Below are 16,935 nucleotides of genomic sequence, written 5' to 3' on the forward strand. Positions count from 1 at the left end.
GAAATAATTCCATTATTTGAGTCAGAATTGCAAAGGCACATCACCTTGCAAAGTTTGGAGTGTTTTTTGTCAGCTGTTGCTTACCTTTTTTCTAAGTAGAACATTAACAACATGCCCAGACTTTATTAAAATAATAAAAACCCTGTACAAAATCCTTCTTGAGTGACACAATAAGTTTTATCTTGTTTTCATCCCCTGAGGGATTCAGGTTAGTGTCCAAATAACCCAAAATACCGTAGTCAAAATGGAAGAAGTGATTAGGGATTGATTGTTTCTTGTTTAGTTTTTACATAATTTAAGGACCAGCTATGATTCTGGTAAGACTTTAGTGCCACATTTCAAACTTAGGTCAGTCAGATTGTGCAGATGAATGTGTCATAGTCTTGTCTTAACCTTAAATTATTAATGGAATTTTTAGGGCTGTGTTACCTGAGACATTAAAATACATTTTGACTATGTTTGAGTAAGTTCTGAGGTACCAAATATCTCTAAAATATGTTAGGGCTACCAAATAAAGAAAGCAGAACACTTGCTCTCCTTTCAGCATTGCAGTCCTGGCTGGTTATTTCCGTATTCTAAATTTATAATTAACAGAATCCTAAAACTTCATTTTCACCGGAAAATTGTTGTTACGCTATCAGTAATAGCTTATTCCTCAAATGTCAAAGTTGAGGAAGATGGAAAAAAGCAAGTAATATACAAGTAATGTTTTTTTGGTGTTTCCTTCAGTAATCTTTAATTATTTTGGTTGGTACCTTTGTTGTATGTTAACCCCATTCTACTCTTTGAAATAACCTGTTTATCAGTAGTGTAAGAGCAAGTAAATAAGAAGTATATATGGCAATTTATTATAAAATATCTTTGTTCTCTGCTACTCAGTCAAATTCTCTTTAATCCTTCAGCATAGCATGAAATAAGGGAGGGTTTTTTAGAGTACCTTTTTAGCTAATTCTGAAGTGTGGTAAGAGCATTGCAGCAGGAATTGCTGGAACAATGTGTCCTATGTACATAGACCCAATGTTACTGTGATTTTCAGGCTATCCTTTGTTGTCAAGTGGTAAATATAGTTTGATTTCTGACGGGCATTTGTTGAGGTTGGAGGTTTTCAAGACCCATCTGGACAAAGCCCTCAGCCCAGCGTTGACCCTGCTTTAAGCAGGGAAGTTGGACAGGATGTGACCTAGCACAGTCCCTGCCAACCTGAATGATTATGTAAGTACCTGTGTGCACAATTGCAGATGTTTGTCAAAAGCTATGTAAGTTTTATTATAACTGCAATGAAATTGCTGTTTAGTATTTGTGATATTAGTTATCTCAAAAGAAAGCTAGTGTACTGCAGCAGATATATAGTGAAAGATAAATTATGTATTCTGTCCTTATTAGACCAGGCATTAATTATGAACAACAGCAAAGTCAAAAAGTCTCACCATTTAATCAGGCATTGCAAACTGAAAACCATAATGGTGTACTGCAATTGCACTATGTATGACATTACATATTGACCTGCACAAGCTCGAGAAGTGGGTCCATGTGAACCTCATGAGGTTCAACAAGGCCAAGTGCAAGGTCCTGCACCTGGGTTGGGCAACCCCCAGTATCAATACAGGCTGGGGGATGAAGGGATTGAGAGCAGCCCTGTGGAGAAGGCCTTGGGGGTACTGGTGGATGAAAAGCTGGACATGAGCCAACAATATGCACTCGCAGCCCAGAAGGCCAACTGTATCCTGGGCTGCATCAAAGGAAGTGTGGCCAGCAGGTTGAGGGAGGGGATTCTGCCCCTCTACTCCACTCTGGTGAGACCCCACCTGGAGCACTGCGTCCAGCTCTGGAGTCCTCAGCACAGGAAAGACGTGGATCTGTTGGAGCGGGTCCAGAGGAGGGCCACAAAAATGATCCGAGGGTTGGAACACCTCTCCTGTGAGGAAAGGCTGAGAGAGTTGGGGTTGTTCAGCCTGGAGAAGAGAAGGCTGCAGGGAGACCTTGTTGTGGCCTTTCAGTACTTAAAGGGAGCCTATAAGAAAGATGGGGACAGACTTTCTAGCGGGGCCTGTTGCAATAGGACAAGGGGTAATGGTTTTAAACTAAAAGAGGGTAGATTTAGACTAGATATAAGGAAGAAATTTTTTACCATGAGGGTGGTGAAACACTGGCACAGGTTGCTCAGAGAGGTGGTAGATGCCCCATCCCTGGAAACATTCAAGGTCAGGTTGGACGTGGCTCTGAGCAACCTGATCTAGTTGAAGACGTCCCTGCTTAGCACAGGGGGGTTGGACTAGACCTGTAAAGGGCAAACCATTCTATGATTCTATGATATTGCTAACAGAATTAGCATTCTACTAATTAGATTCTGTCTTACGAAACTACATTATGGAGAATCCTGGCAAAACTTCTTAGCACTTTGGACCCAAACAATAAATTAGTACTTAGGATAACGGGGGCGGAGGGGAACAGGAGTAGAAGCAATTGCACAGTTTGAATTTTAAAGTAAATTCTAGAGTAGTCACTGCCAAGTAAGAGTGGTAGATGTTTCTGTTTCTTGATTTTTTTTAAAAAAAATACTAAATTAATTTGAATTTAAATTGTAAGAACTATTGACAGCATATATTTCATGTAATATCTTATAAAAATGAAATGAGTAGTTTGTGTTTTCCAGAACTATTGTTTCCAGCTGCCCTCAGAATCAAGAACAAAATGTAGCAATTTGTACTGATTCATCATTTCACAGTTACTTTCACAACAGTAAGATCCAAGACTATTCTAAAATCAGAAGCTTTGACATTTTAATACAGAATCATGGCAAAGGTGTCTAATACAGATGTGGAACTTATACAGGACTCCAGTTTGCGGCATTCAAAGCAGTACTACCAAGAAGGTATTTACTAAGGAAAACATAAAATGATAATCTGTCATTTTAAATTGGGAATTTGGAAAAAAAGGTGTTATTTTTTGGCATTCTATGAAATGTCTAATATTAGGCATAATAGCAACTGTGCTGTTCCTTGATCTTCTTTTTTAGTTATTCAGAATGGAGTTGTTTTCTCAAATGGAAAATAGTTGGGGTTATTTACAGTCGTAAAAAATATTCAACTACAATTTATTTAATACACGTACATTTCATAAAATGAAGAATCGATATTGCTCCTTCTTTAGCCTTCTGTTCTCCCAGGCATCCTTTTGAGAAACTTAGCTTTTATAATTTTTTTCTCAAGTCCTTGAATTTGCTCTCTTGGACATAATTATAGTTGTAAAATAAGAATTACTGAGACTGTATGCTGGACTGTCTGCAATAGTAGAAAACGTGTGGAACATCCTCATTTCTTGCAGTGTATGTGCTAGTCTGTATTCATACAATTGAAAAATCTTAGAGATTGGTTTCAAAAGATTTATCTCCTCAAGAAAAGCAATCACTTTTCATTTGCTTTTTATTTTAAGCCAAACATTGAAGTTGCCCTGTGTTGTTTCATAAATAAGCTTTCATTATCAGCAACATGTTACTGAAAGTAGCATAGAACCTGTCGTGTAGGCACAGTTCCACTCTGACAGATGGGCATAGCGTAGGCATGCCAGCCAACCATTCTATATGTCACCTAACAAAGTATGAAGGGAAGAATTTTTGTTCAGAATTGTTGCTGTGGCATTCAGTGCATGAAAGGCTTGAAGTTCAGGAAATGCGCTTGGACTGTTCCATCTAGTAGGATGACCAAAACTTTAAAAATAGCCTGGGTTTTAGGTTCTGCTGGGTTTATACTGGGAAAAGTGACCAGTTGCAATGAGGCTTCTGTTTCTTTTTGGCCGACTGGTGAAGTCACCTAATGGGCTTAGCCAAAAGAATTCTGCCACGGACACACATTTCTCCCTGATTAGTTACCTGAGTATGGAAGCATAAGCAGTGTGTAATTTCTTTTGTAAGAAAGCTGTTGTTTGTGACTACATGCATATCTCTTTGGATATAGAATAGGAGGATGAGGATCTACTGATCTAGGATGAAATCGTAGTGTGATTTAAATTTAATCGTAGATATGATTTAAAATAGAAAATTTTGAATAAGAGTAAATCAGACTTCTGCGACTGAAAATTTGGATAGTGAAATGCAGAATATTTTTGCAGGTTTTCAGAAATGCAAATCAGCTATTGCTTGGTTATTGGGGTTTGGGGTTTTGGAGGGTTTTTTATTTTATAAACAAATTGGCTTAATGCCTTTTGCTTGATTTTATAAAGTAGCCAAGCACTGCAGGCTTTTGGCAAATATACTCGCTTGAACAAATGCTTTTGTGTGTTACACTAGTCAATCTTTATGTCTGTCATTTTAACCTTCTTCAGCATTTTTGCATAGGTTCAATGTTTTAATCTTTTATTTCAAATCTAACTCAGCCTTTAAATACCAACGGATTTTGCTAACTTTTCTGAAAGTTATGCTGATACAATTCATTCATGCTTTTTGGGGAACTTGGTTTCAGTTGAAAAGTTCCTAAATTTTGGAGAATAACAGTTGCATGGCACTGTCATTTACAAGATGGCACAGTATGTGAAAGAACAGGTGTGAAAAATGAAGTGAATAAAATTGCTTTTGAAATATAAATGGACATTTCATGGGCTTCTGTTAGGAGAACGTCTTTTCTAAACTGTACTAAGTATTTAATTTTTCTTTTTAGCTGAATGTTTTCCTTCTGAAATGAAATTACATAATAATATTTAACTAACACTTCTCTACATGCCTAGTTTTAAATTAAAATTCATAATTAAGCTTAATATGAAATGAAAAGATTTGATTTAATGCTTTCTTCTAGTACCTGAACTAATATTCACTGAATTAGAAGGTGCAGTCATCATTGAGAAGCTTTGTTCTTTTAACAAAAGGTACTAAAAATAAATTCAGTTAGGGTCATAGTGGTTTAGTTTAATACTGTTATGATAATAAGTACTATAATTACTTTCAGATAGTTCTTCCTTCCCAGAGGATGAGATTTTTAGTTTTGATGCCTGCTTAAAGCATGAGAATGACAGTAAAATTAATGTCATAACCTTTACAGCCTATTTATCATTTTCTGTGTAGTATCCTAAAGGATTTTGTGTAACATCTAAAATAAATGTCTTAGTATGGACAAGCATCAAATTAGGTTAATTGGGTTCACCTGATACTCAGAGTCAGTCTGTCTATCAGGACATCAATTTCATATAAAAGACCTGTGGGTATCTTTCTGTGAAAATTGCTTTTAAATTATTACATGTATATGTTCTGCTTCCTTTGGCTGTTAAAGACCAATTTACAGTGTAGTTTTTTTCCAGTTTATTTGATATTTTTGCTGCTTCTGGTGAAAATCCATTTATCCTTTCATTCTGTGGTAACATAAAGAGTAGTATAGGCATGATAGAGCTTATTTTGTGGCATTAAGATAAATTTTACTTTTTAATTCTGTCCAACTTCAATTCCACTTCACTTGAAATTCTTGTAATAGATTTCGTTTCATCTCTGAGCAGTCAGCAGCAGATTTCAAGAGAACTAGTTTGAGTTCTGGAGTACTGCAACTTGAATTATTTTATTTATTGTCCTATGGTAGAGTTACAAACTGAGCAAAACATATTTTAAGATTATATAGAATTTTAAAAGTTCTATCGTTGGGATAGGCTCTCAGGTGGAGAGAAATTGATGATAATGCCAGATAGAAATAGTCAATATCATTTTCTATATTTGGAAATAACCAGTATTAGACTCAAATATAACCAAGGAAGACTGTAAGAATGTTTGTTTTTATTGAATACCAAGGAGGCAATGGAACTTCCTGAATTATTAGTGGTGTCCAACCTAAAATTTGTTCTGGACGTAAGAGTATGAAACAGGTACAAAATTTAGTTAATAATTTTATTTCTAAGGTTTTTTGAACATCTTTTTTTGAACATCAACATGTTTTTTTTATGGGAAGTAGTCATGACAAGCCAGATTTATAGTCAAATGAAAAACAAAAAAACCAAACTCCACTGAGGGCAGGTATAGGTAGGTGTATAGATGTTATATCCTTCAACTTCTGTACTGTGCATTAATTCAAAATTTCAGAACTTTTTTATAAGACTGCAGTTTATGTTTAGGACATGCATCAAATGTATATAGATATTAAGTATCTGTTAAACATGTTACAACCTGGCTGAAAGATGTCAGAAACTGTCAATGAGAAAGGAACATGAATCATTATACTTGTAGTAAGGTTGTGGTGGGACTGGTTCCAAGACTAGCGCTATGCAGTCGTCAAAAAGACAGTATCACTGTTGATAAATTTGAAAGTAGTGTGAAGTGGAGACAGGACAGTCACACAACGTTATGTGGTTTGCTTTGTAAACTGTGTTTGTATTCAAAGAAAACGTGCTTTGATACAGCTATACATATAACAATGGATAGAAAAATGTGAAGGGATGATGAAGAAGAATCTTGCCCTGATTCAAAATCTTGAGCTGTTCAGTTTTTCCAAAAAGGAAGGTTACTTGATTAAATATATGCAAAAATAAAGGGTGGTGAAAGGTTCTTTGGTATAACAACAATAAAAAAATTATTCATGAATGGTGAGAAGATGGAAAGTTAATCTGAGAAATTACTCTTTTTTTTTTTTTTTTTTTTTTTTTAATTGACAGTAGCTGACCAATGTACTAGTCTGTCAAATAAGCACTGGATTTTCTAGATCAAGACCATTATCTTACTGCAGTTACGGTTGAATTCAAATCAGAGATGCCTGTACAAAATGTTTGGATTTGTATGGTCCAATTTTCTGTCCTAGCGTTAGGGTTTGTGAATGCTTGGAAGAAGATGTGGAGCTTGTATTTCCACATGGTATTCTAAGAATTATTGATCTGTATCCTGAAGTCTGGTTTGCTTGCTGTAATTCTAAGAGGAGTTAGTAACCGTAAGTGGGGCACCCTCTTAAATGTTTTAATGCTCCCTACAACTGGGAGGGACCATGAAAACCTGTAAAAATGTGACTTCAGAATAGTAATTTTGAGAACCTTCATTTGAACATAATTTCTTACATTGCTTTTTACAAGAATATGCGTTGCTGTAACTGCTTCAGTATGTTTTCAAGTGTTGGAAATCCTGAAGTGGAAGAAAAACTTCTGACTTGGGTTCTGTAAAAAGGTCTTGTTGAGCAATATGACCTTAAAGAAGGATGTCGTACACTGTAGGTGACAAGTTGAAAATCCACGCTGGTTCCTAGAAGTGTTTTGCCATTCCAAAATTACATCAGTGTGGTCTGTTCCATTCTTGTGGGTTAAGAGGGAGTTGTCTGTATGTTACCACGATGTGAAACTACATATAGATGAGCCCACATAATGCTTGTATACTGGCTCTGAGAGATCAGAGGTTGACTGCTTAAGTACCACGGACAGAGGCTCTTTGAGGCAGCCTGGGATCTGCTGATACGCATCGGCAAAGGTGTGCCAGGAGGTGCTGGTTGACATACAAGACCTTCTTATTACATATGGCTCAGCATAGAAGATACAGGTACCAAAGAGCCTCACCTGTTTGCTGTGTGAGAGGTCTTCTCACAGCAGCCACGCTCAATTTTCTTTTATGCTTTGGTGTTGAACTTCTGGAAATGGAATTGGGTTTGTCTCTTTTATACTTTACTGCTACCCACAGAACCACCTCCTTCCTGGAACCTCTCCATTGCTTTTTGAGAGTCAATTTCATGATAGTAAAGAAACATATTCAAGACTTATTTTTGTGTTTGGTAATTGCATCAGAATTTGTCCTAACTATTTTTGTATTTATCCAAAACCAATCTTTTGGTACTTCATGTGCTCAGAAGGGGGCTCTTGAGTGCATGTCTGGAGTGTTTTTTATATAAGATTCTACCGGCTGTTAAATTGGTGAGGAAAGTAAGCAAACTCCACATCCACACAGCTGGCTCTGCTCATGGGAAATGTTATAGATATGCACTGGTGTGACTTTTAACATGTTAGTGGTGTTCAGCCAAACCAAACTATTATGCAGCCATTCCAGATGCTAGACCATTTTATGTTAAAGAAAATCTAAGTGCATAATAATACAATTTTATATTGTCATTATATTATACTATGTCTTCCTTACTTGACTGTTGAATCACACTTGACCAAAGCTTAAGCAACACACTGACTGCACTGAAAAGAAATAGCCAACTCTTAAGTTACTGGGTGGCCACTTGATGTAATGCTATTTTATGTCAAACATTATGCATCAAATTTTGTGTTAAGTACCAATGTCAAATTCAGGAGAGGTGGCGGTGTAATGTTTGCTTCACAAATGCAAGCTAATATCTTCATTGTAGCATCCATGGAAGATTCTGTTTGTCAGTCAGTTATATGGAATCCATGCAGTCAGATGTTTGAAGGAAAATGATTGCTTAACCCTACATTGTCTGTGATTCTTCAGAATGCATTGTCACACTGGGATTCATGACTTGTCCTCTTTTCTGGCTTTAACAGGGGTTTTCAATTACAAGAAGCCTAAGTTAGTTGTAGCCAGCGTAGAAATATGGAGAGTGCATCCAACGAAACACTTGGTTTAAAACTCTGGTGGTGTTTTGCATGAGGTATCGGCATACTAGGATCTGTTCTGAAATATAATTTCAAAAAACTATCGCCATTGTCCTATTTTTTTTTTAGTTTATGAAAAATTACCAGAACTTCTAAGTATTTGTATTTCTTCTTTTCAGGAACGTTGTCGTAACTATTAAAGGGCATAATGCAGAATCCTTTAACTTTTTCTGCAGGTATAGTATACTTTCTGCACTTTTTTTGAGAAATTAGATGCTTGTGATTCAAAATGTGGAAGAAATATCATCATCATTAATAAATCACTGTATAACTCGTGTCTACTAATCTACCCTGATATGGTTTAAAAAAAAGAAGCCATTATACTGCAGCATTTATCACTTTAAACAATTGCAATAGCTAAGATTGTTTTCTTCTTTAGGACATTGCTAATTACTGTTACCACCTGTAGTTGAAACTTGGAATATATAAATCTGCTTCTTGCTTGATTCAGCAGAATTACGTGTTCAGGGTTTATTACAATTTTTTTATCCTCATATATTTGAAAATCATTGTCGTATTTGACCCCCATATAATTGGGTGTCAATTCTATTTGCAAGTTATGCTACAAGACTAGCACAAATAAGATAATAAGTATTTTCTAAATATAAACTTAGATTTTTAGATTTTAAGTGCCTTTTTTCCACCATTCCTATCCTTACTAACATTTTTTTGTGTTTAACTATATTTCTTCTATGTTTTGGCTGTTCAGAAGTCATATTTTGTTGATTTAGTTTTCAGTAGGGTTAGCATCTTGAATATTTCCCTCCGTTATTAGCAAGGGTATTTGCTGCAACTGTGTATTCCCAAGCCTATAAATATGCAGCCGTAACTTTGATTTCCTTTACTTTTTGATCTGTGTCACAATGCTAATGTTTAAATATGATTTTATCTTGAATGTCATTTTTAATGATACTTCTTAAATGTGAGTGAATGTTTGATGGATATGACATAAGCTCTAATGGACCTTTCAGAACCATTGCAGGTTGTCAGTTAAGTTTCCATTGTTAGTACTTACGTTAATTAAGAAAAGCACTATATATTACTTAACTTGAAGCCTTGAGCTTTTACTGTCATGTAAGTTTATACTTTACCTGTTTTGTGAAGACTGAGTATTTTTATGATACTGTAATAATTCTGAGGAAGCTATTCGAGGACGATGTCATGCAAATCGATCTTAGTTGACGAGTTCTGTGTCTAATGGGACTATTCTTTCAAGGGAGACAGTACTTACTGTTGTGCAAAGCTATCCACCCTGCAGTGTGCTCTACGTCCGTATGCTTATGACTGAAATACTTCTAATACTTAAAAGCCTTAATTTAAATTTTCCTTTAAATAACAGGAATTTGACCACTGTTGTAGTCAAACTGAATGTGTTATCTTTATATTAAAGTCATTTCTGAATAACAGAAGGAAAATATAGACTGTGAAGCTGTTTGCAAACTTGAAACTGATGAATCATTTGCTTTGAGATTTTTTGGAAGACTTTTTTTTTTCTAAACAAAAATCCATTCCAGTCAGTATCCTGTTATTAGCTTGCACCCAGGGTGAATTATAAGAGCCTGGGTGCAAGCTATTTTACAACAATTATATGTTGTAAACTTTGGAAGTGAGGGTTCGTGTTAGAAATCATAACCAGATCCTGACCAAGAGCTTTATCAGCATGAAATCATGACATTCTACGAATACACTAGTCTCAGTATATTCTTTGTATTCTTTTACTATCACTCTTTTTTGTCCTCATATCAAGCATCACTTTTTTTTATTAAATGTGTTATGGCACTTCGAAATTGTTGAGACTATTAGCAATTTATAATGATTTATGTACAACTATAACATTGGTACATTTCTTACAAATAAAAGGTTTGAAAATAAATGATATTGGAAGTAGAACCTATCCATCAGTTACATTCAGTATAGCATTTTTGTCAGTCTTTCTATACTTTGACTGTGCTTTTTATTTTTCAGTTCAGTGTGGAAGTAATGGTTAGTGCAAGTTCTTTGAGTGACAACGTAAACCCTTCACTGCTACCATTTGTCATGCAATAGCAGAAGTTCTGTAATTTGATATGTAGTCCTTCGAGGCATCTATATTTTTCTCAATTTAAAGTATTTTATAAGAAAGGTGATTATCATTTATATAACAAGCAATTGTAACTCCATGTTCAAACAGATGCACTTTTCTGAATAATGATAAATATTTAACTTCTAAGATTTTAATTTTTTCCTAGGAATTATGAAATGATCGTTGAAGCATCATATTCTGTCATTCACACTCATGTTAATATTTGCTGTTGAGCAAGTGCTGGGGTTTTTTTATAGTGCTCCATAAGGACATAAAATGCCAGTGTGCCTTAGAGACCTGAAACACCTTTGGATGAGTGGCACTGTCAGATTTATAAAACATTTTTGTTAAATGACTCTAACATGAAAAAAATCTGTATCTTACACAATTATTATGCAAAATATAAGGCAATCCTGGTTTATCTAGGAATTTAATACTTTTTTGTCTTTTTAAAATATACATTGGAAAAGTATATCACAGGCTGAAATCATAGTTTTGCTCCTTGGGTATGTTTATTTTAATTTTTTTTTTAAAAGTATAGTTTTTTAAAAAGTCAGTGTATAGTTTAGTACATTTTGTATCCGTGTTATGGTCATTTGGTGCTGGGAGATCTCAAACTTTAATTAGCCATGTAAATGTGTTTCTTAGTATCAACTCTCACTTTGCTGGAACCCCTGCTGCCTTTATATCATTAACATAAATGCAGGTGCAAATAGCATTTATGTACTTTGATAGAAAGCAGTTGGAGACATTTCACTGTGGGACACGACACTTTCAGATTGTGTACATCTGTTCAAATAATGTATCCAAGCCAGTGACATGAATGCAAGGATAAAAACATCTGCCTCGAGACCATTTGCCATACAGCAGATGCTTACATCTTTATTTATGCAGATGGTTTGTGTGATGAGCTGAGCAATGATGAAAGCAAGAAAGTTTGACAGAGATTTCAGAGTATTGCTTGGGATGGGAAAATAGGTTGGTAACAGTGCTTTGTTTTCAGATATCTGCCAAAAGAAGAACATCTGTTGTAAATACTGATGGGTTTAGTAACATGGATGTGTTATTTGGGACATTAACTATATTGACACAAAGTCAGTAATGGATTTTTTTTTTTTAAATCCCTTGCACAAAAATTGTACTGCAGTTATAGAAGGTACTAAATAGTTTAATAGAAGTAATTACTTTTAACAGGAAGGCTCAGCTGCTTTGCTTTAAGATGTTCTCAAGTTTATCCAAAACATTGAATTGACTGAAAAGTCTGCAAAGGTAGAATATTTTGAAATAATGACATAATTTGTCATGAAGTTGTTCAGAGGTTATGTGCAGTGCTCTAAAAGATTTAATGACTTCGGGGATTTTTCAATAGAAGCCGTATTTAGCGTTACAAAATTATTAGACAAGTAGTTTAGCCTTTCCGTTGTTTGAAAATTACTGTAGGGTAGTCGACGTGAGTCGCAGATCTAAACTGAGCTAGTACTTAAAAGAAGGAACGGAAAGTGCCCCGGTGCGGCCTTCCCGGCCGCAGCAAGGCTCGCCCGGCTCCGGCGGTGGCCGGAGGCGGCGGTGACGGGCGCCCGACTCCCCCTGCTGGACTCTGCACCGAGGGGCTCCTTTGTCTGCCGGCACACGCCAGATACACGTGAATTTAATTAGAAATGTACTGCTATTTAGGCACACGGCAAGTTAAGGATATCATCTTTGGCCTACATTCCTGTTGACTGCATTCCTGTTTTCATTCCCTCGTATGCTGGCACCCCTTACAAGTGTTTGCTGATATATTATCACTTATCAGCAGTGTCTTCCATCAGTTCCTTTACAGCACTTCCATCCAGTACCTTCTGGTGAGAACCAGTGCTGCCTTTAAACAATACGGTGGCCAATATGGGCAAGCTAGCAATGTCAATAAGCATTGCAAATAATTGTAATTATGCACAGGGGGTAAAAAGCATTCAGATACTGTAATTTAAATTATTTTCTGCTACATCCTACTGCCAGAAAGGCCTAGCTATGTTCAGGTTCAGCAGCAAGTGATAATTTTATATGTTCTGAAAAGTAATGACTTCCTAGCCACGGCCATAGTCTTTCTGAAGACGTTTTAGTTTTCCTGTGCTTTACAGGGCTGTCTATCTTTGAAAAAATATACATATCTATTTGAAGTACTGTGGAGATCCTCTAATCTTTATTTTTGTTTTAATCCTTAGTGGAATTGACTACAGGTGGCAACGTTTTGCATCTCTCAGCCAGAGCTGTAGAGTCTTTTTCTGAAGAAATTTGGGTCGTGAAGAAAGCAAAGGGGGGGACAGACAGAGCAAACAAAAATCCTGGATAGAGATTTGCCATTCAAAAGTTAGATCACTTAGGTCATTTTCAAAAGAAAAGAGCTATTTACAAAATCCTTCAGAAAACACCCTCCAACTATCATTGAAGTTTAACAATGTGTTCTGGCCCTTTCTTTGGGGAATGATAAACCCTGCATATAGTTCATACAGGAAGACACAAAATAGGCCAGGCCAAGTTTGACAGTCTTCTGATCCTCCATTCATCTTTAATGAAGAAGCAGTTTCCAAGGTTTGTAGTACAGAAGTCATCATACAGATGCTTTTAATGCCTCAAGTAAAAGTTATTTGCTCTATTGAGCCGAAGTGGTGAATTAATTTTGTTTGTTTTCTCTTGCATACAGGCTCTGTTCAGAAAGAGGTTCTCTGGTCATCACAAAAAAAGTGATACTCTATAAAAGGAATAACAGTTTTGCTGTTCTGTTACGCTCTCTATTTGCACAGCAGTATTTGCAAAAAATAAATTTTGGGAGTAAGAGGCATAACTCCCTTACTGCAATCAGACATACGCGTTTTCTGTCCCATAGGGAGGAGGGTTGAACTCTCAGTAAGACGAAGATAGATTCTATTCTCAGCTTGTTTGAAAGGGGAGCAAGAGTCTAGTCAGAAAATATTTCATGATTTATTCATAAAATGGTTCTACTTGACCTTTTTGTGCTGCATAGTTTCTGAAGAATTCTGCCTTCGTTTTTGTAGCAGACCTGGTCATTATTGTTTCCTGCACTTAGGGAAAAAATAAGTCTATTAATTACCACTTACATTAGGCATATCAAGATTTTGTCCAGGTTGATGTGATCTTGATAGTCCTTTTAAAAAGGACTTTACATTGACATCAACTTTACAGTGAATGAATTACTGTTTAGGTTCATATCTTTCTTGAAGCTCGCTAAAACAAATTTCAACTGGCAGTTCTCCCAGAAAATAATTTTTAAAAATCCAATTACAGTCCTTTCTTTTGAATCTTCTGTTTGTCCCCACCTTCTAAAGTACCTAATTCATATTCGCAATGCCATTGAAGGTTTATGAGTTATGAGTTTATGACCAGTGCTTGCATCACCTCCCTTCAGCTTTTTCTGAACAATTAGTTCCCCCAAGTGGCTGTGTCACTGAAGCCTTGCTTTGCAAATCTCCAGGGATGGTATCCTCTGTGGAACAGAATGACAGGGCAAAACTGACAAAGATAAACCACTGGATTTGCAATGCTACCAAAATAATTTCCTTTCTACTCAACTGAGTCTGTCGGAGCAGCATGGTTTCTAGATAATGCCCACTTGAAGTTTGGCATGGTTGGTTGCTGAAACTAGTAGAGGCATATAGAAGCTGAAACCCACTGTCTTGGATGATGTATCTAACAGTCTTTGTCAGACAGAATTTCCATGCTTAAACAGAAAAGAACCAGTGTTTTCATCTTTAATAGTGATTTGTGTGGTTGCAGAGACCAGGCGCCATCTCGAGCCTATAGATTTATCTGCATAAACATTATCCCCAAGTTCTCTTATTGCCATAGTGACAAAAATGTGTGTGTGATTTCAGCTGTAAAGGTGGAAAAAATTTTTAATAATTACAGGTGCTTTATGTCTAGCTCTCTTTACGTCAGTTTTCATTTCTTGATATGAAAATATTTGGATCTGCTTAAAACCTATTAATTATGTTAACCTTAATATGAAATGAGTAGCTTATAACTTGAAAGACTGTGCCTTCAAAAAAATGGAAAGCTTTTAAATTTCACAAACACTGCATGAGAGGTGTTAAGAGAACGTGGAGATCTGCTAATAAATGTGTTTTAAATTCATTGCATAAGAGTGTTTAAAAATCTCTTATGTATATATTTTCTGACTTTTAGGAAAGACTTCCAAGACTTTCTTCCTTTATACAATAGCACAGAAGTGGGGTTTTTTTTGTAGGAGGTTGTGTTAAGACTTGCATTGCCCACATTTTATACAAGAAGTTGCTTTTGAATATTGGTTTACCCACTTGGCTAATACATTTGATATTACAACTCAAAAAGGTTACCTCAAAGATGTTGGCCACTTGTTATTCCATATAGAAATAGGATTTCATAGATATTTTAGAAGTTACTTGTGTTGGGACTATACACAGATATGTGAAATCTAAATCTATGAGAAATCCAAAATGATGTCTTAGATTATTATTGTTGCTAATACTGATAATATAGTATCTAGATGCATTGATTTCTTGATGTGTTAACTTTTGTTTGACAGATCTGCTTTTGCATGGGTATTGTTTTACGTTACACTTTTCTCTGAGGACAGAAATATGGGAGCCAAGACACTGGCGAAATTGTATTGGCAGAAAGAAGCCTTAATTGCAGAAAGAAACCTTAAATAGAATCTTAGAATGGTTTGGGTTGGAAGGGACCTTTACAGGTCATCTAGTCCAACCCCCCTGCACTAAGCAGGGACGTCTTCAACTAGATCAGGTTGCTCAGAGCCACGTCCAACCTGACCTTGAATGTTTCCAGGGATGGGGCATCTACCACCTCTCTGAGCAACCTGTGCCAGTGTTTCACCACCCTCATGGTAAAAAATTTCTTCCTTATATCTAGTCTAAATCTACCCTCTTTTAGTTTAAAACCATTACCCCTTGTCCTATTGCAACAGGCCCCGCTAGAAAGTCTGTCCCCATCTTTCTTATAGGCTCCCTTTAAGTACTGAAAGGCCACAACAAGGTCTCCCTGCAGCCTTCTCTTCTCCAGGCTGAACAACCCCAACTCTCTCAGCCTTTCCTCACAGGAGAGGTGTTCCAACCCTCGGATCATTTTTGTGGCCCTCCTCTGGACCCGCTCCAACAGATCCACGTCTTTCCTGTGCTGAGGACTCCAGAGCTGGACGCAGTGCTCCAGGTGGGGTCTCACCAGAGTGGAGTAGAGGGGCAGAATCCCCTCCCTCAACCTGCTGGCCACACTTCCTTTGATGCAGCCCAGGATACAGTTGGCCTTCTGGGCTGCGAGTGCATATTGTTGGCTCATGTCCAGCTTTTCATCCACCAGTACCCCCAAGGCCTTCTCCACAGGGCTGCTCTCAATCCCTTCATCCCCCAGCCTGTATTGATACTGGGGGTTGCCCAACCCAGGTGCAGGACCTTGCACTTGGCCTTGTTGAACCTCATGAGGTTCACATGGACCCACTTCCTGAGCTTGTCCAGGTCCCTCTCAATGGCATCCCGTCCCTCAGGTGTATCGACTGCACCAACACCGACTCAGCTTGGTGTCGTCTGCAAATTTGCTGAGGGTGCACTCAATCCCACTGTCTATGTTATTGATGAAGATACTAAACAGTACCAGTCCCAGTATAGACCCCTGAGGGACACCACTCGTCACTGACCTCCATCTGGACATTGGGCTGTTGACCGCTACTCTCTGGATGCAACCATGCAGGCAATTCCTTATCTGCCAAATAGTCCATCTATCCAATCTATATCTCTCCAATTTAGAGAGAAGGATGTTGTGGGGGACCGTGTCAGAGGCCTTACAGAAGTCCAGATAGGTGACAGCATGATAATGAAGCAACTCCTGTGTACGTATACTTTCAAACAGAGGAAAGCAATTCTGGAAATTGAGAAAGTGGAGTTACCTAACCATAGAGTTTATTAATATTTTTTTCTCCAGCCTTTTTTTTTTCCCCCCTTTAAATTATGTTAGATACTGATTTTCTGAAAAGTAGATCTGTATAAACTTTGGCATACATTGATATATGGTTGATAGTGCAATAAGGAATTTTTTGGGGAAAAAAAGACTGAATTAGAAAGGAAACTGAAGAACTTCCCTAAATATGACCTATGTACCCATGATCTTGGATCACTGTTATGAGTTATCTCTCCAAAATGACTGTTTATGCCAAAAATAGTTTTAGCTTATTCCCACACTGAAAAATGTTGCTAGAAATTTTAAGGTTGAACGTCTGCTTTAATGGAGTCTAGTTAATGTAAAAAAAACCCCATTTTTATTGTGTAACT

At 36.8% G+C, this 16,935-nt stretch overlaps 1 protein-coding gene across 8 annotated transcripts in view; it reads left to right on the forward strand.

Annotated features, from left to right (window-relative positions):
- Positions 1 to 16,935, forward strand: part of ZNF438 (zinc finger protein 438) — a 62,323-nt gene that overhangs the window by 26,929 nt on the left and 18,459 nt on the right. For 7 of the 8 annotated variants that reach the window (XR_012774142.1, XR_012774143.1, XR_012774144.1 and 4 more), the window contains one exon: positions 8,679 to 8,735. The exons of the other annotated variant lie outside the window; for it this stretch is intronic. Coding sequence is in view for 4 of the 7 variants with exons in the window: in XM_075492530.1 (XP_075348645.1) it covers positions 8,708 to 8,735 (28 nt within the window). In the remaining 3 variants the exon portion in view is untranslated. The remainder of the gene's footprint in view (positions 1 to 8,678; positions 8,736 to 16,935) is intronic. 8 annotated transcript variants of the gene reach the window in all.

This window comes from Mycteria americana, chromosome 2, assembly GCF_035582795.1.
Source record: "Mycteria americana isolate JAX WOST 10 ecotype Jacksonville Zoo and Gardens chromosome 2, USCA_MyAme_1.0, whole genome shotgun sequence".
In the NCBI taxonomy this organism is placed as follows: Eukaryota; Metazoa; Chordata; class Aves; order Ciconiiformes; family Ciconiidae; genus Mycteria; species Mycteria americana.